Source organism: Cherax quadricarinatus, chromosome 68 (assembly GCF_038502225.1).
Source record: "Cherax quadricarinatus isolate ZL_2023a chromosome 68, ASM3850222v1, whole genome shotgun sequence".
NCBI lineage: Eukaryota > Metazoa > Arthropoda > Malacostraca > Decapoda > Parastacidae > Cherax > Cherax quadricarinatus.
This window is the reverse complement of record NC_091359.1, coordinates 16,106,977-16,134,594: the sequence shown is the minus strand read 5'-3', so window position 1 is coordinate 16,134,594 and position 27,618 is coordinate 16,106,977. Positions and strand designations below refer to the sequence as shown.

Sequence of the window (27,618 nt, the reverse complement as noted above, 5' to 3'; positions counted from 1 at the left end):
ATATATATATATATATATATATATATATATATATATATATATATATATATATATATATATATATGCAAGACATGCCACGGGGGGTAGAAATCTTTAGCTCAAGTACTTTCACACTTCTCAGTGCGTCATTAGGAGCTATGCAATGTTGAAAGGGAGCAACTAAAGTAGGGGGAGTTTACTCATAGTGGAGTAGTGCGGATTTACTCGTAGCAGAGTAGTACGGGTTTACTCATGGCAAAGTAGTGTGGGTTTACTCATAGTAGAGTAGTGCGGGTGTGTCACCGACCGCAGCTTCTCTCAGAAGTGAAGCTGCGGCCGGTGACAAACCTGCACTACTCTGTGAGTAAACTCCCCCTGCTTTAGTTGCTCCCTTGCAACATTGCATAGCTCCTAATGACGCACTGAGAAGTGTGAAAGTACTTGAGTTAAAGATTTCCACCCCCCGTTGCTTGTCTTGCATAGTTAAGATCGCTTGTCTGGATTGGTTGCATATATATATATATATATATATATATATATATATATATATATATATATATATATATATATATATATATATATATATATATATATATATATATATATATATATATATATATATATATATATATATATATATATATATATATATATATATATATATATATATATGAACGACACGTAGTCAGTAAAGTATCGCATTATACGCCATTCGTGTGTACTTTTCCATCATGTCGGTATTTTATACCCTTTATCGCCAGTGAACCAGATATATTTTCATCTCTGAGCCAAGTGTTCTGACCACTGAGTTAGAGATCACGTCCTAGAGTTAACTTGGGGCGAGGATTTAGAGATGCTGGCATGGTTGCCACAGTAGCTCATGTCACAGTATATATTTGATGGTCTCCCTGCCAGCTGCTGCCATGTACCTTGGCACTTGTCAGTGCCTCTGGCTGTTGAGGCACAGCACTAGAAGATCAAGCTAAGGCGATCCTTCACTCGATAACACGGTGGTGGAGATAGCACTGTGCTGTTGGTGGTCGAAGGGACTAAACGGTGGTGGAGACACCACTGTGGTGGTGGAAGGGACTGCAGTGGTGAAAACACCAGTGGTGCTGGAGGTAGTGGAAGGGACAACACTGTGGTGTTGGAGGTAGTGGAAGGGACAACACTGTGGTGTTGGAGGTAGTGGAAGGGACAACACTGGTGTTGGAGGTAGTGGAAGGGACAACACTGTGGTGGAGGCACCACTGTGGTGTTGGAGGTGGTAGACAGGCCTGCACGGTGGTGGAGACACCACTGTGGTGTTGGAGGTGGTAGACAGGCCTGCACGGTGGTGGAGACACCACTGTGGGGTTGGAGGTGGTAAATAGGCCTGCACGGTGGTGGAGACACCACTGTGGTGTTGGAGGTAGTGGAAGGGACAACACTGGTGGAGGCACCAATGTGGTGTTGGAGGTGGTAGACAGGCCTGCACGGTGGTGGAGACACCACTGTGGTGTTGGAGGTGGTAGACAAGCCTGCACGGTGGTGGAGGTAGTGGAAGGGACAACACGGTGGTGGAGACACCACTGTGGTGTTGGAGGTAGTTGAAGGGACAACACGGTGGTGGAGACACCAGTGGTGTTGGAGGTAGTTGAAGGGACAACACGGTGGTGGAGACACCAGTGGTGTTGGAGGTAGTGGAAGGTACAACACGGTGGTGGAGACATCACTGTGGTATTGGAGGTAGTTGAAGGCACAACACGGTGGTGGAGACACCACTGTGGTGGTGGTGGAAGGGACTGGCTGTGTAATGTTGGTGGTTGTGAAGTAGCATGCCAGTGTAGTGTTGGTGAAAGAAAATAGCTTTGTCACTGCAGGGGGATGATGATAAGGCAAGTGAGTACCCAGGCAGCAGCAGCAGCCTCCCCGCCACACACTGCAGTGCTCACCTACTGACCTGTTCACCCCAACACTGTGCTGATGGAGGGAGTACGCAATAGGAAGGTGAGCCCACCAGGAGAAAGTGCCGAGCAGAAAGTGCCCTGCAAGGGACGTGCTCCCCCATTAATGAAGGGCTTTTGATCCGAGGAATCGGAGTTATCCTGATCACACCAAAAAATTTATTCCCATTTTCAGGCACTGTATAATCCACACAGGTTTAGCACTTCACCAGTGAATGCAGTAATATAGGTATTGTGAGGCTAATATGGGTGCTAAGGTCATTCACTCTGGTAATGCATTGATTTGGTTATATATAAATCACCAGTGGCCTATTAAATTGTTGTTTATTTTGGTAAATTATAATGTATACTTAGTACAGTGCATATACATTTTTATTTCATTTAAAATAGCTTCAAATTACACAAGTCATATATATACTAAAATAACTTATCATGATGACAACCTTGAATGTCCCTATAATACTGAGAAGAAATTGAATTTATGAGGTAATAATAGTACTATAATAAGAGTCATTATATATACTTATATATATACAGAGAGAAGGAAATTCAATTTTGACCACTCTAAACACTAAAATCAGGTATTTGTAATTCTAGATTTTTGATGTGGTTTGAATCCAGTACTAACACCTATATCTTATTCATGTTGGTTCAGATGACCACACCGTAAAAAACAGAAACCATATAATTAGAAGATTTGTGCCTGTTGCAAATACAACTGTGCCAACAACCACGGCAGTTGAAGAGCCTTAAACAGAAGAAAGAAAAGAATGCTTGGTTCAGTGTTTGGAGGTACAGTTTCCATACACTTGACAGGTAACTGATATGTTGCCTAAAATAGGAATTTATTAACCTAGTGGAATGTAACTAAATTTTAACATGATCTAATGCAAATATGTATGGATGAAAGCTTCATGTGACTGAAACATGATGACAGTGTAATTTAATATTCTGTGGCTTATTTTAAATACATGTATTTAACTTTTGGCATACTGTACAGTATATTGCAACTAAGGACCATGTTTGAAATTGTTTTTCTAATATATTTTGACCATTCCTTAGTAGTCATTCTGACTAAAAGTTTAATATAAAGATGAAAGCACGTTTATGTGGCATTATAAAATCCAATGCTTGACTAATGGAAATGAGTGAATTATTCTTGCTACCAGCTGTTTAATGGGATGTAAATTTTGGGCAAGGAATATACTTATGTAACAGTAAGTAGGTACCTGGGTGTTAGTTGACTGGTGTGGGTCACATCCTGGGGGTACAAGATTGAAGGATCCCTCTGGGTTAAAAATACGACCAGATCTTATCTTATATATGGTCATTTATCATTTTAAGTTGAGCAGTGATTTATGGACCTGTTATCAAAGTCAAGGTCAGATTTGATTTCCTAGAATTACAGGGTATTCTCTCATCTCTTAGATTTTAAATTATTTTGCACATTCTGAGGAAAAGCCCTTGTCTTGTGCAGCAATTCAGGCAGATTAAAACCAGTATTGTCCTGAAAGACTATGTAATATTTGTACAAAGAATTGGATTAAGAACATAATGTGTAAATTGAGTTTTGTGTGATAATTGAGCTTGAATAATATTTTTACAAAATAACCCCAACACTACATGAAGTGCATTAAATATTGTGAATAAATTTACAAATATGTATTTGGAAACTAATCATTCATTCACATAGGCTTCGGAATAAACACTATGATAACCAAGTACAGTACTACATACAGTATAACAAATCAAATTTCTGGATGTTACAAAGAACAAATTTTTTTTTTTAATATTACCTAATTACATAAATAATCAATGATCTCAGATGTGAGATACTATATTACATATTAACTGGAGGTTTATACAGTTAATTTTGTATTTGGGAAGTAAGTTTATTTAGGTACAGGTGCAAATAAATAAAGTTACACAACTTATCGTACATAATTACACATGTGTAAATTATCTAGGATAACCCATAAAAGTCAAAGTGACTTATTTTTATTGGGTCCCCCATGTTTACACAGCATATCTGGCAAAATTAAGGAAAGATGTTACTGTACATAAAAGTGTGAATTAATGTAAAGTATTCAGTACTGAAATACTGTACTATGCTGTGGCCCGGTGGCCTGGTGGCTAAAGCTCCCGCTTCACACACGGAGGGCCCGGGTTCCATGCCCGGCGGGTGGAAACATTTTGACACGTTTCCTTACACTATTGTCCTGTTCACCTAGCAGCAAATAGGTACCCGGGTGTTAGTCGACTAGTGTGGGTCGCATCCTGGGGGACAAGATTGAGGACCCCAATGGAAATAAGTTAGACAGTCCTCGATGACGCACTGACTTTCTTGGGTTATCCTGGGTGGCTAAAACTCCGGGGTTAAAAATCCGAACGAAATCTTATCTTATCTTATAAGCTGTATTTAATTCTTTTATTGAAGAAAACTGCACAATATAGCCAAGCATAACCTAACCTTATCTAATGTAACAAAATGCAAGCATACAACCATACACACATTTACCCTTCATAATATTAGGTTCAAACCCCCTTGTCAGGAAGCACCAGAGCTGATTTTATACTAAAAAAATCTACACTAACTACCAATAAACTTGCCCTTAACCCTTTGACTGTAGCGGCCGTATATATACGTCTTACGAGGTACCGTGTTTGACGTATATATACTACTCATAAATTCTAGCGGCTTCAAATCAAGCAGGAGAAAGCTGGTTGGCCCACATGTGTGAGAATGGGTCTGTGTGGTCAGTGTGCACCATATAAAGAAAATCCTGGAGCACGTAGTGCATAATGAAAAAAAAAACTCCGACCGTTTTTTTTTAATTAAAATGCCGACTTTGTGGTCTATTTTCGTATAGTATTTGTGGTTGTATTCTCGTTTTCTTGGTCTCATTTGATAGAATGGAAAACATATTATTGAAATAGAGGTGATTTTGATTGATTTTTCTATAAAAAGAACCTAGAAATGGAGCTCAAAGTAGGGGAAATGTTTGATTTTTGCCAATGTTCAAAAGTAAACAAATGATGCCATTGTCCAATAAATGTCCAACTAGCCATTCTAATATGCAGTCATGAATGGGTTGATGTTATTTATACAATTATTACAGTATTGCAGTAGTCTGCATAATAGTAAGTCATCTATTTTTTGTTTGAATAAAAATTGAAAATAGAAAGCAAGAGTAATATCAGAGGGGCCTGGAGACATGACTGATGAGCAAAAAAAAAATGTTATTTTAGAGCCAGGAATGTCTGCATTGTTCATTCTGGACCTTATTTTGAAATTGTCATGTTTTCGTGAAATTGGCCAAATTGCAAATTTCTGACCACATTATTAGGTAGTTGAAATCAGTAAATGGGCAGTTTCTTGTACTCAATCGATAGAAAAAATGGAGTTCTAAAGAAATAGCTATGAGTTTCGGCGACTGGAACAATAGAATTAGCCGAAAATAGGGCTCAAAGTGGGCGAAATCGCCGATTTGTAAACAGCGCCGAGGTCGCTAACTTTGCGAGAGCATAATTCTGTCAGTTTTCCATCAAATTTCGTTTTTTTTTGGTGTCATTACAATCGGGAAAAGATTCTCTATCATTTCATAAGAAAAATAATTTTTTTTTTTTTAAATTTTGCGACACCAGGAGACACCTCAGGATTGGGGGTTGCGACAGTCAAAGGGTTAATACAGAAAAAATATTCTACATAATTTTTGGAACAAACCATTTCCCCTAATTAACCCTTAAACGGTCCAATCGTATATATACATTCTCTCGTGTAGCGCCCCAAAAGTATATGTACGTTTCCTTTGTCATTCATTCAACATTGGCACGATAAGCCTGAGTCGACTAGACATGAGAGAATGGGTGTGCACACTCACTGTGCGCCATATGAAAAAAATTGGTGACGCCTGGGTACCATATGCTTTTTTTTCCTATTAAAAAGAAATTTTTTTTTTTTTTTTTTCAAAAAAATTTGGGGCGCTGCACGAGAGAGCATATATATATGTTTGGACTGTTTAAGGGTTAAATAGAATGAGTGAAACCAAAATAGGCAAAAAAAAAAAAAAAAAAATGAGGGGAAATTCCTGGGTCTAAGATTTTATATTATGTCCAGCAATTTGCACTACTGGTACAGTACTTTACTTTTCCCCATTACAGTATTTGCACGAATCTCACATGTGAGATTTGTGCCTTACAGTCTCCTTAAGCAACCTGCCTCAAAAAAAGTTATCGCCCTATAAAAGGCAGCACTCAGAACCACCAAGGACCCCAATGGAAATAAGTTACTTCATCTGACGTTTTTGGTTTATCCTTGGTAATTTACACATGTTACTATGTATGATAATTTGTGTAACTACATTTATGCATACCTGTACCTAAATAAACTACACAAACTAATTACAGCCAATACATTTTGACCTTAATCAAGTCCCTGAAACTACTAAATATAAATGCTGTTTGTATTTACTACAGTTCACCCCACATTATTAGAACTACACTGAAATGTTTAATTAAGTTTACCTAAGACATTGCAGGGAAAATTGTAACAGAACACACAGACATACGCCATAACACTAGAAACAAATACCTGGAGTCTATCTTGAGGGTATTCCGGGGATCAATACTTCCGCATCCCAGTCCACGACCAGGCCTCCCAGTGGATCAGGGCCTGATCAACCAGGCTGTTTCTGCTGGCTGCACATAGTCCATTGTACAAATCACAGCTGGGCTGATCCAGCACTGACTAAGTATCACATGTGTTTGATGTCCCTCGTGTCATTTGACTGTGTACAGAAATTCTGTGTAAATTAAAGGTGAAAAATATGGTCTGATTTTACATGTGAATTACAAACTTGCAAAACACTTTTTTTTAACACATTGGCCGTCTTCCACTTAGACAGGATGACCTAAAAAGAAAAATGAAGGTTTTTCTTTTTTACATTGAGTAATATGCAAAATACAGTGGTACCCTGGGTTTCACACAGCTCCCAACTCAAACAGTTATGTAAGTGTTATGTAAGTGCTTTTGTAAGTGTATTTTTGAGGGTCTGCAATGGACTAATCTAATTTACATTATTCCTTATGGGAACAAATTCGTTCGGTAACGACACTCGAACAGCCTTCTGGAACAAATTATGGCCGAAACTTGGGGTACCACTGTACTTAAATTTAAAATGGCTTCAACCTAAAATGGTGACAAGTTTTGTGTACTGAATTATATTGTGACCTGTGGGCTTGGTTGATAGCACACTCAGCTCATGCACCGAGTGTCCATGGTTTGATCCCCAGCATAGGTGGAAACATTGGGCATGCTTCCCTGCATGTACTGCCCCTGTTCACTTAGCAGTTAGTAGGTACCTGAGTGTTAGCTGACTGTTGTTGGTTGCATCCTGGGGGGGACAAGATTCAAGGACCTCCAGTGGAAGTAAGACGGAGTCCCTGATAATGCACTGACTTCATTTGGCTATCTTGGGTGGCTAACCTTCTGGGTTAAAATCCAAACACAGTCTCATCTTACTTGTCATTCAGAAATCTGGTTTGGCAATAGAGCTCTGGATGAGTGGAACAAACTCCCAAGTAACGTTATTGAAGCTACACAAATAACCCGCACATAAAAGAGAGAAGCTTACGACGACCTCTTCTTCTTCTACCTCATCTACTGATGGAATTAGACACATGTGCGGCGTCTGGTTGTCTTTGTTGTGGACGTTTCGCCATCCAGTGGCTGGCTGGATGGCGAAACGTCTACGGTGGGGATGCCCGGGTGTTGTGCATGTGTCATTTCATCCTGTCGGTATTATATACAATTCTTGTACTACTACTACTACTACTACTACCACTACTACTACCTCCACCTCTTCCTGCCTATATATAGCCGTCCTGCTCCACCTCTGTTAGTGTGACTTTGTCAATGGTCCAAGTCGGACCGAAACGTCGTCGTAAGCTTCTCTCTTTTATGTGCGGGTTATTTGTGTATCGTTCCAGTCACGTTATTGTGCCTTTTTGTTATTTATTTATTGAAGCTAATACTACGCTGTATTGTTTTAAAAGTAGGTTAGACAGATACATGAGTGGGTGTGAGTTGGACCTGACTGCATTGGGCCAGTAGGCCTGCTGTAGTGCTCCTTATGTTCTTTAATTGTAAACTATTTTACAGTTTTTTTTTATTAACACATTGGCCATCTCCCACCAAGGCAGGGTGACCTGAAAAAGAAGAAACACTTTCATCATCATTCAGTCTATCACTGTCTTGCCAGAGGTGTGCCTATACTACAGTTAGAAAACTGCAACATATCAACACCCCTGCCTTTAGAGTGCAGGCACTGTACTTTCCACCTCCAGGACTCAAGTCTGGCTTGCTGGTTTCCCTGAATCCCTTCATAAATGTTAAGTTGCTCACACTCCATCAGCACGTCAAGTCATAAAAATCATTTGCCTCCACTCCTATCTAACATGCTCATGCAACCCTGCTGGAAGTCCAAGCCCCTCACACACAAAACCTCCTTTACCCTCCCTCTCTCTCCATAGGCCATCCCCTACCCCACCTTCCTTCTATACAGATTACAGTGGTAATCTGTAGTGGTATTTAATCAATAACAACAGGGGTTCGATCCTCCAGTTAGTCACAGTGTTGTTATTGATTAAATACCACTTGTTCGTGGTTACAATAATTTGTGTACTTCTTGTGGAGGCTAGTACACCAAACAAGGAGTAGAATGAAATTAGCTCTGAGGCACTCTCACCATTGTATGTCCTCGCAACTTGTAGCAAGCCTAGTTCGCTAGGCTCAAGTTGTTTGTAGGATTGTATGGTCCAGTGGGTTAGAGCATCATGAGTTTTCGCTCACCGTGAGGTGGGCTAAAACAACACCGCTTCAATCCTCCGGCTAGTCACAGTGTTGTTATTGATTAAATACCGCTTGTTTGTGGTTAAAATAATATATAGATAGATAAAAAGGCTTTGAGGAAGAGTATTTGGATTTCTTCCTGAAACCATTTGAATATTCCACTTCCCCTGCCACTCCATCTTTTCATTTTATTATTATTCAATTATTATGTAATATGTTATAAAAGATATAAGAGAGACAGTGGAACCCCGAGTTTCAAACTTTCTTCGTTCCAGAAGGCTGTTGGAGTGCCGTTAGTGAATGAATTTATTCCCATAAGGCATAATGTAAATTAGATTAGTCCGTTTCAGACCCTCAAAAATACACTTACAAAAGCACTTACAATAATACACTTACATAATTTGTAGAGTTGAGAGCAGTTCGAAACTCGGGGTACCACTGTAGTACATTGCTGGTATAAAGATGGCATATGCAGTACATGAGGTTTGAGAGATACATTTCTAGTACATATTGCTATGTGTTTGTCACTGATTATAATGTGAAAATGTCATCCAGCTCCTCAGAGCTGGGGCGCTTGTCCAGGATACAACAGGCATTACCCCTCAACAGCAGTGCTGAGTCACTGGAATAGAAAACTAGCTGCCTTGGGATCCCAAGTTATCCTGATGAGTCTTTTGCCTAGCTCCTTAACCCTTAAACTGTCCACACGTAGATCTACATCCACATGCAGGGGGCTTTGAACGAAGATCTACGTTTTTTTTAACATGCTTTCAAATGGAGAAAATCAAGGTTGGAGCGCTACGCATGTGAACGTAGATCTACGTTTGGACGGTTTAAGGGGTAAAGAACTTAGATGCACTCTTTCCCCATGGACCAAGGGTCTCCAAGCCTATGGGAACAAACATATAATGATGGGCAAATAATTCGTATTTTCTAGACTTTTGGGACTCCCTGAAGCTAGCAGCTGCCTCTCCTTCCTCCTTTGTGTATTGGAGATAGGTATCAACCAAGGTAGATAGATGCACATGTGTAGTCCCACACCTAACCACCTGCTTGCCTTCTGTCCAGGCTTGAAGGGTGATACCATTTGAAAGCTTTTGGCTGCCATCAGATCTGCATAGTTGGAGTGGCTCCCTTATTGCTTGGTATCTGGCTGTTGTAAGGCTCCTCTTGAAAATGTTATTAACCTCTTCATGCCTTGCAGTCTTTCCCTCGGATTTACAGCACAGGAGACCGTGGTACCTGAATCGGTCTGGTACTTTACTGCCACAAATACACCTGTGTTCAGTGAGAATAGGGGTGGCAAGTCGAAGGGCAACACCATGGCAAATGGTCCATGGGTCAAGGCATGTGCCAAGGCTGGAATTGGGAACAGCCAACAGAAAGCCCCCTGTATGGGCTCTCACTGCCAGGAGATGGGCTCTATCCTTCCCTGACACTCTGAATCATTGTTGAGGCTATATTCTCTACTATTGGGTCATTCCAGTGTGGCTGTTTGTAGTTGTTGGGAGGCACAGGTGTAGTTTCAGAGCCAGTTAGATTATCCCAGATCATGCCTCCAGCAAACTTTTGGTCATGGACTCCAATCTTGTCCCTCGGACGTTCAGGGAGAATCGCTGCTACAAGTCCACTGGATGCAACACATAAGGACAGGAAAGCACGCGCGTGAGCACACACACACACACACACACACACACACAGGTGGGGCCAGGAGCTGAGTCTCGACCCCTGCAACCACAATTAGGTGAGCACACACACACACACACACACACACACACACACACACACACACACACACACACACACACCCACACACACACACACAGGTGTGGGCCAGGAGCTGAGTATCGACCCCTGCAACCACAATTAGGTGAGTACACACACACACACACACACACACACACACACACACACACACACACACACACACACACACACACACACACATACACACACACAATGTGTGTGTGTGTACTCACCTAGTCGTGGTTGCAGGGGTAAAGTCACAGCTCCTGGCCCCACCTCTTCACTGGCCACTACTGGGTCACTCTTACGCCTCCATGAGCTTTATCATACCTCTTCTTAAAGCTATGCATGGATCCTGCCTCCACTACATTGCTTCCCAAACTATTCCACTTCCTGATTACTCTGTGACTGAAGAAATACTTCCTAACATCCCTGTGATTCATCTGAGTCTTCAACTTCCAACTGTGACCCTTTGTTGCTCTGTCCCATCTCTGTAACATTCTGTCTGTCCACCTTGTCACTTCTTCTCAGTATTTTATGTTGTTATCATGTCCCCCCTATCTCTCCTGTCCTTCAGTGTTGTCAGGCCGATTTCCCTTAACCTCTCCTCATAGGGCATACCCCTTAGCTCCGGGACTAGTCTTGTTGTAAACCTTTGCACTTTCTCTAGTTTCTTTACGTGGTTTGCTAGGTGTGGGTTCCAAACTGGTGCTGCATTCTCCAAGATATCGGAATACTGTTCTTAGGTTTGCTAGGCGCCCGTGTGCTGCAGCAGTTATTTGGTTGATGTGCACCTCAGGAGATGTGCCTGGTGTTATATTCACCCCAAGATCTTTTTCCTTGAGTGAGGTTTGTAGTCTCTGGCCCCCCTGCACTGTACTCCATCTGCAGTCTTCTTTGCCCTTACCCAATCTTTATGACTTTGCACTTGGTGGGGTTGAACTCCAGGAGCTAGTTGTTGGACCAGGCCTGCAGCCTGTCCAAATCCCTTTGTAGTTCTGCCTGGTCCTCGTCTGATTGAATTCTTCTTATCAACTTCACATCATCTGCAAACAGGGACACTTTGGAGTCTACTCCTTCTGTCATGTCATTCACAAATCCGAGAAACACCACTGGTCCCAGGACTGTCCCCTGTGGAACTCCACTTGTCACAGGCACCCGCTCTGACACCTCACCACGTACCATGACTTTCTGTTGTCTTCTGGACAGTTATTCCCTGAAACATTTTAGCACCTTTCCTGTTATCCCTACTTGGTCCTCCAGCTTGTGCACTAATCTCTTGTGTGGAACTGTGTCAAATGCCTTCTTACAGTCCAAGAAAATGCAGTCTACCCACCCCTCTCCTTTTTGTCTTACTGCTGTCACCCTGTCTTAGAACTCTAGTAGGTTTGTGACACAGGATTTCCCGTCCCTGAAACCATGTTGGCCGTCATTGATAAGCTCATTCCTTACTAGGTGTTCCACCACTCTTCTGATAATCTTCTCCATGACTTTGCATACCATACATGTCAATGACACTGGTTTGTAGTTTAATGCTTCATGTGTGTCTCCTGTTTTAAAAATTGGGAGTACATTTGCTGTCTTCCATACCTCAGATAGTCGCCCTGTTTTGATAGATGTGTTAAATATTGTTGTTAGGGGTACATATAGTGCCTCTGCTCCCTCTCTCAGAACCCATGGAGAGATGTTATCTGGCCCCATTGCTTTTGAGGTATCTAGCTCACTCAGTAGCCTCTTCACTTCTTAGTTGTATGTATTGTGCCTAACACCTGGTGGTGTACCTCACCTCTCCGTCTTTCTGGAGCCCCTACTGTCTCCTCTGTGAACACTTCTTTGAATCTCATGTTGAGGTCCTCACGCTTTGCGGTTGCTTCTTGTGATCTCTCTTTCCTTCCTGAGCCTGATTACCTGGTCCTTGACTGTTATTTTCCTCCTGATGTGGCTGTACAAAAGCTTGAGGTCAGATTTGGCTTTTGCTGCTATGTCATTTTCATATTGTCGTGTGCATGTTCACCTGTGCATATTCATTTCAGGCTCTACGATTCTCTCGTTGTTCTCCTGGGTCCTTTGCCTTTTAGACTTCTTCCACTCTCTAGCACACTTGGTTTTGGCCTCTTTGCACCTTTGGGTAAACCAAGGGCTCATACTGGCTTTCTCGTTATTTCTTTTTCCCTTGGGTACAAACCTCTCCTCAGCTTCCTTGCATATTGTTATCACATATCCATCATCTCGTTTACTGACTTCCCTGCCAGTTCTCTGTCCCACTGAACCCCGTGTAGGAAATTCTTCATGCCTGTGTAGTCCCCTCTCTTGTAGTTTGGCTTCACTCATCCTGCCCTTCTTGCTTCCCTCTCCACTTGTAGCTCTACTGTGTATTCGAAGCTCATAACCACATGGTCACTGCCCCTGAGGGGGCTCTCATATGTGATGGTCTCAATGTCTGCACTACTCAAGGTGAATACTAGGTCCAGTCTTGCTGGTTCATCCTCTCCTCTCTCTCTGGTGCTGGTACACGAGTTTTTCCAGAACCACCTCCATCATCTTAGCCCTCCACGTTTCTGAGCCCCCATGTGGCTCCAGGTTCTCCCAGTCGATTTCCTTGTGGTTGAAGTCACCCATGACCAGTAGCTTAGCCCTGCTCGCATAAGCCCTTCTGGCCACCTCAACTAGTGTCAACCATTGCTCTATTACTCTCATCATACTCTTGCCTTGACCTCCTACTGTTCTGTGGTGGGTTATACATTACTGTGTACTCACCTAGTTGTACTCACCTAGTTGAGGTTGCGGGGGTCGAGTCCGAGCTCCCGGCCCCGCCTCTTCACTGATCGCTACTAGGTCACTCTCCCTGAGCCGTGAGCTTTGTCGTACCTCTGCTTAAAGCTATGTATGGATCCTGCCTCCACTACATTGCTTCCCAAACTATTCCACTTCCTGACTACTCTGTGGCTGAAGAAATACTTCCTAACATCCCTGTGATTCATCTGTGTTTTCAACTTCCAACTGTGTCCCCTTGTTGCTGTGTCCCATCTCTGGAACATCCTTTCTTTGTCCACCTTGTCAATTCCTCTCAGTATTTTGTATGTCGTTATCATGTCCTCCCTATCTCTCCTGTCCTCCAGTGTCGTCAGGCTGATTTCCCTTAACCTCTCCTCGTAGGACATACCTCTTAGTTCTGGGACTAGTCTTGTTGCAAACCTTTGCACTTTCTCTAGTTTCTTTACGTGCTTGGCTAGGTGTGGGTTCCAGACTGGTGCCGCATACTCCAATATGGGCCTAACGTACACGGTGTACAGGGCCCTGAACGATTCCTTATTAAGATGTCGGAATGCTGTTCTGAGGTTTGCGAGGCACCCATATGCTGCAGCAGTTATTTGGTTGATGTGCGCTTCAGGAGATGTGCCTGGTGTTATACTCACCCCAAGATCTTTTTCCTTGAGTGAGGTTTGTAGTCTCTGGCCCCCTAGACTGTATTCCGTCTGCAGTCTTCTTTGCCCTTCCCCAATCTTCGTGACTTTGCACTTGGTGGGGTTGAACTCCAGGAGCCAATTGCTGGACCAGGTCTGCAGCCTGTCCAGATCCCTTTGTAGTTCTGCCTGGTCTTCGATCGAATGAATTCTTCTCATTAACTTTACGTCATCTGTAAACAGGGACACTTCGGAGTCTATTCCTTCCGTCATGTTGTTCACAAATACCAGAAAAAGCACTGGTCCTAGGACTGAACCCTGTGGGACCCCGCTGGTCACAGGTGCCCACTCTGACACCTTGGCATGTACCATGACTTGCTGCTGTCTTCCTGACAAGTATTTCCTGATCCATTGTAGTGCCTTCCCTGTTATCCCTGCTTGTTCCTTCAGTTTTTGCACTAATCTCTTGTGTGGAACTGTGTCAAACGCCTTCTTGCAGTCCAAGAAAATGCAATCCACCCACCCCTCTCTCTCGTCTTACTGCTGTCACCATGTCGTTGAACTCCATTAGGTTTGTGACATAGGATTTCCTGTCCCTGAAACCATGTTGGCTGCTGTTGATGAGATCATTCCTTTCTAGGTGTTCCACCACTCTTCTCCTGATAATCTTCTCCATGACTTTGCATACTATGCATGTCAGTGACACTGGTCTGTAGTTTAGTGCTTCATGTCTGTCTCCTTTTTTAAAGATTGGGACTATACGTATTTGCTGTCTTCCATGCCTCAGGCAATCTTCCTGTTTCGATAGATGTATTGAATATTGTTGTTAGGGGTACACATAGCGCCTCTGCTCCCTCTCTCAGGACCCATGGAGAGATGTTATCCGGCCCCATTGCCTTTGAGGTATCTAGCTCACTCAGAAGCCTCTTCCTTGGTTGTGTGCTGTGTCCAGCACTTGGTGGTGTACCCCACCTCTCCGTCTTTCTGGAGCCCCTTCTGTCTCCTCTGTGAACACTTTTTTGAATCTCTTGTTGAGGTCCTCACATACTTCACAGTCATTTCTTGTTGTCTCTCCTCCTTCCTTCCTTAGCCTGATTACCTGGTCCTTACTGTTGTTTTCCTCCTGATGTGGCTGTATAACAGCTTCGGGCCAGATTTGGCTTTCGCTGCTATGTCGTTTTCATATTGTCATTGGGCCTCCCTTCTTATCTGTGCATATTCATTTCTGGCTCTACAACTGCTCTCCTTATTCTCCTGGCTCCTTTGCCTACTATATTTCTTCCATTCCCTAGCACATTTAGTGTTTGCCTCCCTGCACCTTTAGGTGAACCATGGGCTCATCCTGGCTTTTTCATTATTCCTGTTACCCTTGGGTACAAACCTCTCCTCAGCCTCCTTGCACATGGTTGTTACATATTCCATCTCATTAACTGGCTTCCCTGCCAATTCTCTGTCCCAATGAACCCCGTTCAGGAAGTTCCTCATTCCCGTGTAGTCCCCTTTCTTGTAGTTTGGCTTCATTCGCCCTGGCCTTCCTGCTTCCCCCTCCACTTGTAGCTCTACTGTGTATTCAAAGCTTAAAACCACATGATCGCTGGCCCCAAGGGGTCTTTCATATGTGATGTCCTCAATATCTGCGCTACTCAAGGTGAATATGTACTAGGCCCAGTCTTGCTGGTTCATCCTCTCCTCTCTCTCTTGTAGTGTCCCTTACGTGTTAGTACATGAAGTTTTCCAGTACCACCTCCTTCATCTTAGCCCTCCATGTATCTTGGCCCCCATGTGGCTCCAAGTTTTCCCAATCGATTTTCTTGTGGTTAAAGTCGCCCATGTTCAGGAGCTTTGCCCTGCATGCATGAGCTCTTCTGGCCACTGCAGCCAGTGTGTCAACCATCGCTCTATTGCTATCATCATACTCTTGCCTTGGCCTCCTGGTGTCCTGTGGTGGGTTATACATCATTGCAATTACCACTTTGGGACCTCCAGAGTGAAGCGTTCCTGCTATGTAATCGCTTGCTTCTCTGCTGTCTCCTCTCTCCAGTTCATCAAAATTCCATCAGTTTTTCATCAGCAGTGCCACTCCTCCACCCCTCCCCGTTCCCTCTGTCTTTCCTCAGGATCTGGTATCCCATTGGAAAGATGGCATCTGTTATCATACCTGTAAGCTTGGTTTCTGTGAGGGCTATGAAGTCTGGTGATGCCTCTTTGACTCTTTCATGCCACCCCTCCCACTTATTTGTTATTCCATCTGAGTTTGTGTACCATACCTTGAGTTTCCTCTCCAACACTTTGGTTTGGGGGGCCTGTGAGGGTGGGAGACCTGGTAGCATACTGTGGGATTCTATAGCTGGGTGTTGGATGGAAGCTGCGAGTATGGATTGTAGATTGTAGTGTTGGGATGGTGTGATAGGTTGTGGGGTTCTGAGGATGGTTGTGTGTGTGCTTGCCCTTGCTGCTCTGTCCTGCTCTGATTGACCTCTGCTGGTTCCATCCTTGTCCCCTTTCCCTGCTCCTTTCGCTTTTTTGTCCTCTCCCTCAGCTGCTGTCGTTCTGTTTGTGTTCTGTCTCTGTCTAGGAGCACCCTCTTGTACTCTTCCGAGTACTTCAACCGGGGTTTCTCTTGGAGGATCCTGTTCTGCACTATTTCTGTCCTGAGAATCAGCTTGATCGGTCGTTTTCTCCCCTTCAAGTATACCCCTATTCTCTGAAAATTTACAGTCTCGTCCATATCTTCTTCACCTATTTCTGTGATGATGTTCTCAATCTCCTTTCTTTCTGCCTGCCTTCTTCCAGTGTGTGTCCTTTCCTCTCTCTCCTGCAGCCCATGGATAAACACTGATTTTGCCCTTTCCTCCTCCCATTGCCTCTCCCTCTGTGACTCTGGTTCCTGTCTGTACGTGGTCATTTTCTCCCTTGTTTTTTCCAGTGGCTCTTGGTAGCATGGTTGTGCCTCTGCATTTGACCTATCACCCTCTCCATCTGCACCCAGCTGCTCTTCCCTTTCACTCCTTGGCTCTTCTTGGCAGGCTGATATGACCTTAGCATAATTCGTATCTCCTTCCTTCCTGTTCGGCCTCCCAGCTTTATATGCTGTGTCTTCTCTGGTCAGTGCCCCTGTAACTCGCTTCAGCCTGTTTACCTCATCTTCTGGGACCCTTATCCTGGCTACTGCAGTTTCGACCTGTGCCTCCCAATTCTTCTTCTCCTTCTCCAACCTCTTTTCTAATTTCACAGAAAGCTCTTGTCTCCATTTTTTCAGAAAGCTCTCCTAATTTTCTCTCCCACTTTTGTTCCATCCTTTTCCACTACTCCTCCATCCACTCCTCCCTATCAGAACCATTTTCATCTGATCCCTGGTCCCTTCCACTCCCCACCATTTTTTTTCCTTCTTTTTTCCCTTTTTTTTTTTTGTTTAAAGAGAAAAGAGTGAGAGAGAGAGAGAGAGAGAGAGAGAGAGAAGCGAGGGGAGAGGGGGGTCAAAGAGAGGGGAGAGGGAGAGACAGGGGAGAGAGAGAGAGGGAGAGACAGGGGAGAAGGGGGAGAGAGGGAGAGACAGGGGAGAAGAGGGAGAGACAGGGGAGAAGAGGGAGAGACAAGGGAGAAGGGGGAGAGAGGGAGAGACAAGGGAGAAGGGGGAGAGACAAGGGAGAAGGGGGAGAGAGGGAGAGACAAGGGAGAAGGGGGAGAGAGGGAGAGACAAGGGAGAAGGGGGAGAGAGGGAGAGACAAGGGAGAAGGGGGAGAGAGGGAGAGACAAGGGAGAAGGGGGAGAGAGGGAGAGACAAGGGAGAAGGGGGAGAGAGGGAGAGACAAGGGAGAAGGGGGAGAGAGGGAGAGACAAGGGAGAAGGGGGAGAGAGGGAGAGACAAGGGAGAAGGGGGAGAGAGGGAGAGACAAGGGAGAAGGGGGAGAGAGGGAGAAGGGGGAGAGAGGGAGAGACAAGGGAGAAGGGGGAGAGAGGGAGAGACAAGGGAGAAGGGGGAGAGAGGGAGAGACAAGGGAGAAGGGGGAGAGAGGGAGAGACAAGGGAGAAGGGGGAGAGAGGGAGAGACAAGGGAGAAGGGGGAGAGAGGGAGAGACAAGGGAGAAGGGGGAGAGAGGGAGAGACAAGGGAGAAGGGGGAGAGAGGGAGAGACAAGGGAGAAGGGGGAGAGAGGGAGAGACAAGGGAGAAGGGGGAGAGAGGGAGAGACAAGGGAGAAGGGGGAGAGATGGAAGAGATGAAAGAGATGAAAGAGATGAAAGAGATGAAAGAGAGAGAGTGAGTGAGTGAGTGAGTGAGTGAGTGAGTGAGTGAGTGAGTGAGTGAGTGAGTGAGTGTGTGTGTGTGTGTGTGTGTGTGTGTGTGTGTGTGTGTGTGTGTGTGTGTGTGTGTTTGTGTGTGTGTGTGTGTGTGTGTGTGTGTGTGTGTGTGTGTGTGTGTGTGTGTGTGCGTGCGCGCGTGCGTGCGTGCGTGTGCGTGCGTGTGCGTGCGAGCGAGTGAGTGAGTGTATAGCTACGAGTTCACTCTTGCAGCTGTATAACCAACAAGTGTTGGTGATGATAATCATTCTGGTTAACACCTGCTCCCACCTGGTGTGACTGCCTTCGCTATTTCCACCCACACAACTGTCTTTGAGTGAAGTGCTCTGCGGGCAGTGGAACTGTATTTAAACTTCTGTAAAATAAAGAAAACTCATTGCATAATGAGTACAGCATTTTAAAAATTAGATGTAAAATACTGATAAACAGTTGTCCAGTGTTAAAACTCATCATAATTAACCTGTTAATTTAGAAACTAAATGATTTGCATTTAATTTGATTACTTTTTTATTTACATTACTGTATTCAAAGAAATAAATTTAAATAACTTATTGAGTCGATATGGTGTCAGAAAAGAACTTGAACACCTTGAGATCCCGGCTTGTGTCATCCAGAGTCCAGCAGAACACAGTCTCTGATGTTAGTAACCACACGGAAGGAGATTATTTAGTTGACATTGAAATGGTAAATATAGAATTTTTTAATATACAGTAGTTCTAATAATTATTTTGAATTATAGCCATGGTTTTAATGTTGTTGTGCAACTCAAGAGTCTATGATTGCTATTATTTTACACATTTACATTTCCCCTATTTTTAATAAGTTTTATTAAGGTTCACATGCAAATTTAGACTTTCGCAATTTTTTTCCACAGTATCATACATCTATCTTAATGACAGACGCCAGTATGTACATGCAAATGGAGTCAACTCTGCTATCTAACCTGTAGCTGTAGGAGTACCCCAGGGTAGTGTCCTAGGCCCACTCCTCTTTCTCATCTAAATCATTGATCTCCCCAATGCATCACAACTCCTTAAACCAGTTCTATTCGCAGACGACACTACATATGTCTACTCCCATTCAGACCCAGCTGTACTTGGAAACACTGTAAACAATGAACTGCTAAAGATATATGCTTGGATGATGACCAACAAACTCATTCTCAACATAGACAAAACATACTTCATGCTGTTTGGCAACAGAGCCTCAAATATCCATCTTAACATAGTGTTAAATGGTTCCCCTATATCAAGACACACAGAGGGAAAATTTCTAGGTCTTCTCCTTGACTGTAATCTTAAATTTCAGTCTCATACCCATCACATAGCTAAGAAAATTACCAAATCAGTAGGAATCCTTTCCTAGATATGATACTGTGTACCACAAACGACTCTCCTTACCCTGTACCACTCTCTAATATATCCTTACCTCACCTATGGTATTTGTGCCTGGGGCTCAACAACAGCCAACCACCTTAGACCCTTAATAATCCAACAAAAAGCTGCTGTGCGGGTGATAACCAGCTCCTGTGCTAGACAGCACACCCCACCACTTTTCAAAAGACTCAACTTGCTAAATATACAAAACATACACTCTTTTTATTGTGCCTACTACATATACAGAACATTAAACTCCACTGTAAACCCTCCCCCAAAACTACTACTCGACAGTTACAACAGAATGCACAGACACAATACAAGGCATAAGGCACTTTTCAACATCCTTCGAGTCAGACTCTCACTATGCAAGAACGCTGTGCACATAAAAGGCCCGATGATCTGGAACTCGCTACCGGAACAGGTCAAGGATCCCCTGACAGCTTATAAATTTAGGACTTTCCTAAAAAATCATCTTATCTTACAATATTAACCAAATCAACCAAACATCTACTAACTAGTTTTATTATGTGACCTCTAGGCTCTTAATTCTGCCAATCCATAAAATCATATTGTTTCTCAATATTAACCAAATCTGCTATAACATCTGCTAATTAGCCCTTTGACTGTTTCGGTCGTATATATACGTCTTACGAGCTACCGTGTTTGACGTATATATACTTGTAAATTCTAGCGGCTTCATATCAAGCAGGAGAAAGCTGGTTGGCCCACATGTGAGAGAATGGGTCTGTGTGGTCAATGTGCACCATATAAAAAAATCCTGCAGCACACAATGCATAATGAGAAAAAAAAAACTGACCGTTTTTTTTTAATTAAAATGCCGACTTTGTGGTCTATTTTCATATAGTATTTATGGTTGTATTCTCGTTTTCTTGGTCTCATTTGATAGCATGGAAAACATATTATAGAAATAGAGGTGATTTTGATTGGTTTTACTATGAAAAGAACCTTGAAATGGAGCTCAAAGTAGGGGAAATGTTTGATTTTTGCCGATCTTCAAAAGTAAACAAATGATGTTTTTTTCAATAAATGTCCAAGTAGCCATTCTAATATGCAGTCATGAATGGGTTGACATTATTTGTACAATTATACAATATTACAGTAGTCTGCATAACAGTAAATCTTCTATTTTTTGTTTGAATAAAAATTCAAAATAGAAAGCAAGAGTAATATCAGAGGGGCCTGGAGACGTGACTGATGAACAAAGAAAATGTTATTTTAGAACCAGGAATGTCTGCATTGTTCATTCTGGGCCTTATTTTGAAATTGTCATATTTTTTAATTTTCATGAAATTGTCCAAATTGCAAATTTCTAACCACGTTATTGGGTAGTTGAAATCAGTAAATGGGCAGTTTCTTGTACTCAGTCGATAGAAAAAATGGAGTTCTAAAGAAATGGCTATGAGTTTGGTCGACTGGAACAATGGAATTAGCCGAAAATAGGGCTCAAAGTGGGTGAAATCGCCGATTTGTGAATATCGTCGAGGTTGCTAACTTCGCGAGAGCGTAATTCTGTCAGTTTTCCATCAACTTTCGTTCTTTTGGTGTCATTACAATCGGGAAATGATTGTCTATCATTTCATAAGAGAAAATAATTTTTTTTGGGGGGGGGGAAATTTTGCAATGCCAGGAGGCACCTCAGGTTTGGGGGTTGCGACAGTCAAGGGGTTAGTCTTATCATGTGACCTCCTGGCTTTTAATTCTGCCATTCCATAAAATATTACCACCTGCACCATTACATGTAAGTTAGATTTTGTACTAAGTTTAAATAAGATTGTATTAAGTTCAAATAAGATTGTAAAACAGCTAACCACTATTCCTTGTTTAGTTTTAAGTATAGTTACTATGTACTATTATCTTATCTATTTTTAATTAGTTACTATGTATTAGGATTAGTTTGCCCGAAATGCCTGGGCATGATAGTGGCTATCTTTGTACTTAGCAAATCAAAATTGTAATTACACATCGTAACCTTTACAAAGAAATAAACTTTATTTATTTATTTAAATTAATCTAAGATAACCCAGTCAAGTCCATAACTGTGAATTATTTCTGGACCTTTGTTTTTCATAAAAATTAGTTAAATATTAAATATAGTTTTTTTTTTTTTTCAACAAGTCGGCCATCTCCCACCGAGGCAGGGTGACCCAAAAAAGAAAGAAAATCTCCAAAAAGAAAATACTTTCATCATCATTCAACACTTTCACCACACTCACACATTATCACTGTTTTTGCAGAGATGCTCAGAAAACAACAGTTTAGAAGCATATACGTATAAAGATACACAACATATCTCTCCAAACTGCCAATATAGTTATTAACCATAAAAGTAATATGAATTAATTTATCGGTCAGCCTGCATGAAAATACAGTGGAACCTCAAATATCGAACTCCTCCCAACTCAACCAGTTATGTAAGTGTATTTTTGAGGGTCTGAAATGAACTAATCTAATTTACATTATTCCTGATGGGAATAAATTCATTCGGTAATGGCACTCAAACAGCCGTCTGGAACAAAGTTTGATATTTGAGGTTCCACTGTAACATTCATTTGTAATTGCATTTACTTATACATGTATATTGAATTACTGTACATCAATAGTAATTTAATTGCTGTAAAAGTGGGTTAATAGTATTTGTCTTAGCAATTTACATTATTAGATTTTGCTTTCCCTTGCTGGTCCTGCTTGTGTAATTCAGTATATGGTAGTCTAATGCTAGAATTCAAATATTTTGTAATTTGTGTGATTCATGTATGCAACTTGTGTGATGAAGTCCATATCTTGGTTAGCTTTGATTAATCATGTTGTTTTCTTTGTGACAATTGTATTTTTTGCTTGGGGCACAACCGTATTTAAAAATGTACTTTTTTTTTTATACATATGTCAGTATTAAGCAGATTAAAGCAGTATTTAAAGAGATGTGACCATAAAACATTTGAATAATTTGGATATGCAAATTTTTATATTATGTATGGCCTTAGGATTCACCACACCCTAAGGACCTAACCCCTGTGTGAGCTATGGAGTTCAGCTGTATTGTAATCACACTGTATATCTGTGTGTCTATAATTATATTATATAATCAACACCTGTTCTTTTTTCTTATGCTGACTACATGTACAGCTCACACGAGTCAGGTGTGAGTGTGCTAGCTTGGAGTGAGTGGACAAGTGATTTTTGGGATTTGAAGCTCTGTTGAAGTGTCAGCAAGATAATATTTATAAAGGGATTCCAGGAAAACATTTAGCTGAAATTGAGTCCTGGGGGTGGGAATTACAGAGCCTACACTCTGAAGGATGACTGGGGAAGTTACAGTTCAGTGGAATGTTGGAAATGTAACTTTTGCTCTCCTCTGGAAAGATAATGTAGCTAGGAAAGAAGTGATGGTGAATGTATTTTCCATTTATGGGTCATTCTACCTTGGTGGGATATATCCAGTGTTTCAGTTTTCTGTTTATCCATTTATGCATTTTCAGCACTGACCTTTTTTTTTAAATTTTAACACCATTTTCTCAAATATAGTGCTTCTCGTTTAAGTGTCAAATCAACTGTAAATTTTTATGCATTCTAGGTTAGAAAGGAATATACTGTACAGTATATTACTGTATATGCAAGTAACCAGCCATTAAAAAATCTGCAAATACTGTCTCAGTTTATGATAAAAATGGTAGGATACACCTGTGTTAAGTTTGCCCAAAGAAAGGCATTATGGATTTGAATTAAGTGGAATCTTGAGTCTCTTATTTCATGGCCGTTAAAATTGGAGAGAGGTGTGGAATGTAAGCCGTCCAGCAAGGCTGAGTGAATGGTGATTGCCTCCCCCTTCACCTTTCAATTTATATCCATCCTCTTAGACCTATTGCTATAATTCCTTGTCTTTCTTTTTTATATCCAGTTACAAGTGATTAGATTTAAGTACAGTGGACCCCCGGTTTATGATCAGCTCCCAATGCGACCAATTATGTAAGTGTATTTATGTAAGTGCGTTTGTAGGTGTATGTTTGGGGGTCTGAAATGGACTAATCTAATTCACAATATTCCTTATGGGAACAAATTCGGTCAGTACTGGCACCTGAACATACTTCTGGAATGAAATAATATCGTAAACCGGGGGTCCACTGTATATGTAACCTGGCCCATGGCTGGGCTCCAAAAGTAGTGAAACTCTCGAAGCTCTTCAAAGGTATACAGTGGACCCCCGCATAACGATTACCTCCGAATGTGACAAATTATGTAAGTGTATTTATGTAAGTGCGTTTGTACGTGTATGTTTGGGGGTCTGAAATGGACTAATCTACTTCACAATATTTCTTATGGGAACAAATTCGGTCAGTACTGGCACCTGAACATACTTCTGGAGTGAAAAAATATCGTTAACCAGGGGTCCACTGTATGTCTTTAATATTGTTGTGGACTAATCTGATTATACGTATTTTCAGTTTTATTTGCCTTATATTTCTTTTATATTTAATTTTCTGGCCTCTGAGTTACTTTATTTAGGTAGTGTTTGTGTGTCACATGATCAACGGACAGAGGATTGAACCTCCACAATTCCTTGCACTGATGTGAGGTGATGCATAGCTCAGTGATAACACTGTTTACTCGACCTAAAGACCCAGGTACATGTATATTCCTGGGGTGGGTGGAAAGGATGGGCATTTTTCCTTAAAACTGTTCCCTTAGTTCACCTAGCAGTAACTAGTATTGTAACTAGATATTGACCTGTAAATTCAGCATTATTAAAAACAATATTATTTAAGCAGGATTAATCCTTCATATAAAAATAAAATTAGCTCTTTATTTTAAAGCTATAAACCGATCTAGTACAATTAATAATTACCATTTTTACTATCAATACAATTTACTCTTTAACATTTTTGACATCATTTAATAACCATTACTTGTCTAATTACCTTAACCAGTTTTAATACCACATTTACTATCTTAGAGTACTCTTAATTACCTTGTACTGCCAAATAACCTCAAGTGTAACTACCAGTGCAATTTTGAAAGAAATAAACATTACTTTTTCACTTATTTTGTAATCATTATTACTTACTAAAATTTTATTAAACACCATATTTACTACCAGTCAATTTTACTTTTGTACATTAATCATTATTTTATACTTCCCATAACATTTTGTTGCCAAATTTCCAAGTTTGTATATTCAACTCCAACCTTTATATTATCCTTTGTACCTGTGTACCTGTGCACTTGTGTGCCTGTGTACCTGTGTACCTGTCTACCATCTTACTATCATATTATAACCAAGATATTGCCATTGTTATTTTTTACTTATTATTCTTTTGGTACTTTAATTTGTGAATTTTATTTTGTCAATTTAAATCTAGTTATACTCTTGATCTTGTCAACAACCTATACCAGACCCTAGTGCAATTGCAAGTACCATTTCAATTTGTATTTTTATATTATAAGTTTATATTATAAGTCCTATTCTAAGATTGTTTTCATATCTTAGTGACTATATTGTGTGTGCAATTAGTGTATATTTCAATTATATTATTGTTCAAGGCCCTTAACTATCTTTTGCTAACTAGTACCAACTACCTCATATATTTTTTTTTCTACTTTTTTTTATTATTTTGCTACCTTAACTTGCATATTTTATCTTGTCAACTTAAATCTAGTTATACTCTAATTCTTGTAAACACCTTATATAACACCTTAGTGCAATTACAATTGAGAGTCTTGTGCCTTTTTTATATCATTAGATTAAACTCAGTTGTACTATAGCTCATTCTAGCTCAATACATAGTCAATACCAAATTCATTATACAGTGGACCCCCGGTTAACGATATTTTTTCACTCCAGAAGTATGTTCAGGTGCCAGTACTGACCGAATTTGTTCCCATAAGGAATATTGTGAAGTAGATTAGTCCATTTCAGACCCCCAAACATACGCGTACAAACGCACTTACATAAATACACTTACATAATTGGTCGCATTCAGAGGTGATCGTTATGCGGGGGTCCACTGTATTAGACCATAGTGTAATTACTAGTGAGAGTCTGGTGCTATTTTTAATTTGTATTTTTATATTATTAGATTAAACCTAGTTGTACTATAGCTCATTCTAGCTCAATACATAGACTATACCAAAGTCATTACATTAGACCTTAGTGCACTTACAAGTGAGAGTCTTGTGCTATTTTTAAATTGTATTTTTATATTATTAGTTTATACCTAGTTGTACTTTAGCTCATTCCAGCACAACACATAGACAACACCAACTCCATTATGTGTATTAGTGACTATACTCTACATGACCAAAATGCTATAGCTATACACTTGTCCAAACTTCCCACCACTACAGATATCAGTACTAAAACTCAACCCACAACTCAGGATATAAATAACCATAATTTAAACCTAGAAGATGATTGATCACGTTGACCCTGATCTAAACCTCCATAATCTGACACACAATCAAAACCTATTGGAAAGTAACTGCCTTTACTACACAGCATCACAAGCCAGCACTATCCTAAACAATGCTAAAAGTCTATCAGTACTTAACTACAACATCAGGTCCTTAAGCAAACACTATGATGACCTCCTGGCACTCCTTGAATCACTAAAGACACCCTTCTCCTGCATTATTCTTACTGAGACCTGGCTTAAGCAGGACACAATAGATATCTACCCTCTACCAGGATACACAGCAATCCACAACTGCAGACCATACCAAGTTGGGGGTGGTATTGCAATCTATTACTCTAACCAATTATCTTGTATTAACCCTTTCAGGGTCCAAGGCCCAAATCTGGAGTCACGCACCAGTGTCCAAGAATTTTCAAAAAAAAAATTTGTTATTTTTTCTTATGAAATCGTAGAGAATCTTTTTGTGAAGGTAATAAAACAAAAAGTACGAAATTTGATGGAAAATTGACGAAATTATGCTCTCGCAAATTTTGATGTGTCAGCGATATTTACGAATCGGCGATTTTGCCGACTTTGACTCCCATTTTAGGCCAATTACATTATTCCAATCAACCAAATTCTTAGCTATTTCACTAGTATTACTTCTATTCTATCGATTGAGCACAAGAAATCGCCAAGTCAACTGTTTCAACTACAAAATAAAGTGATCGGAAATTGTTAATTTGGCCAATTTAACACAAAGTTCAAAATATTCCAATTTCAAAATAGGGTCCAGAATGAACAATGTAGGCATTCCTGGCACTAAACTAACATTTCCTCTGTTCATTAGTTATGTTTTGAGGCTTTACAAATAAATTCCATTTTGATTTTTTATTCACATAATGAATTTTTATTCACACCAAAAAATAGAAGATTTACTGTTATGCAATACTGTAATAATTGTATAAATATCATCACCATATTTGTGAATGTATATTAGACCCACCAGCTGACGTGTATTAGACGTGTGAGGTCGTTTGTTTACTCTTGAATATCGGCAAAAATTTAACATTTCTGCTACTTTGAGCTCAGTTTCAAGCCATTTCCAGTGCTAAAACCAATCAAAATCATCTCTATTTCTGTAATATGTCTTCCATTCTATCAAATGAGACCAAGAAATCGCAAATACAACTATAAAAAACATACGAAAAAACACTGCAAAGTTGCTGTTTTAATCGAAAAATCATGATTTAATTTTTTTTCTCTCATTATACACAGTGTGCTGCAGGATCTGTTTATGTGGTGCACACATACCACATAGATGTATTCTCTCATATCTAGGCCCAAATGTACCACTCACAGTTTATCAGAGTGAGCTGAGCTCATGGCGTAGATCTACGGTTTGGACCCTGAACATAAAGCCGTAGATCTACGGGACGGACCCTGAAAGGGTTAACACCACTTGCTTTAGTGATGAATATGGAGAATAAATTTTTGCCATTTACTGGATACCCCACACAAACATCCCAAATTTCAGTGAGAAACTAAAGGCACTAATAACAAACAGACAAATGAATAAGCACCACCTTCTCTTAGCTGGAGACTTC

The 27,618-nt window shown here is 41.0% G+C and overlaps 2 protein-coding genes across 9 annotated transcripts in view; one reads left to right on the top strand and one right to left on the bottom strand.

The window, feature by feature from the left end:
- The window catches only part of Paip2 (polyA-binding protein interacting protein 2), a 69,023-nt gene extending 65,752 nt beyond the window's left edge, over positions 1–3,271 (bottom strand). For both annotated transcript variants that reach the window (XM_053789606.2, XM_053789608.1), the window contains exon 1: positions 3,155–3,271. In XM_053789606.2, the coding sequence (XP_053645581.1) occupies positions 3,155–3,256 (102 nt within the window). In that variant the 5' untranslated portion in view covers positions 3,257–3,271. The remainder of the gene's footprint in view (positions 1–3,154) is intronic.
- LOC128697734 (ectonucleoside triphosphate diphosphohydrolase 5) overlaps positions 1,082–27,618 on the top strand; it is a 108,094-nt gene continuing 81,557 nt past the window's right edge. The window contains exons 1-2 of one of the 7 annotated variants that reach the window (XM_053789602.2): positions 1,082–1,100; positions 1,842–1,968. In XM_053789602.2, coding sequence (XP_053645577.1) covers positions 1,945–1,968 — 24 coding nt within the window. In that variant the 5' untranslated portion in view covers positions 1,082–1,100; positions 1,842–1,944. Of the gene's footprint in view, positions 1,101–1,212; positions 1,969–2,580; positions 2,742–18,760; positions 18,910–27,618 lie in introns of those variants that run through there. The other 6 variants (XM_053789604.2, XM_053789603.2, XM_070099716.1 and 3 more) reach the window with 6 other exon arrangements.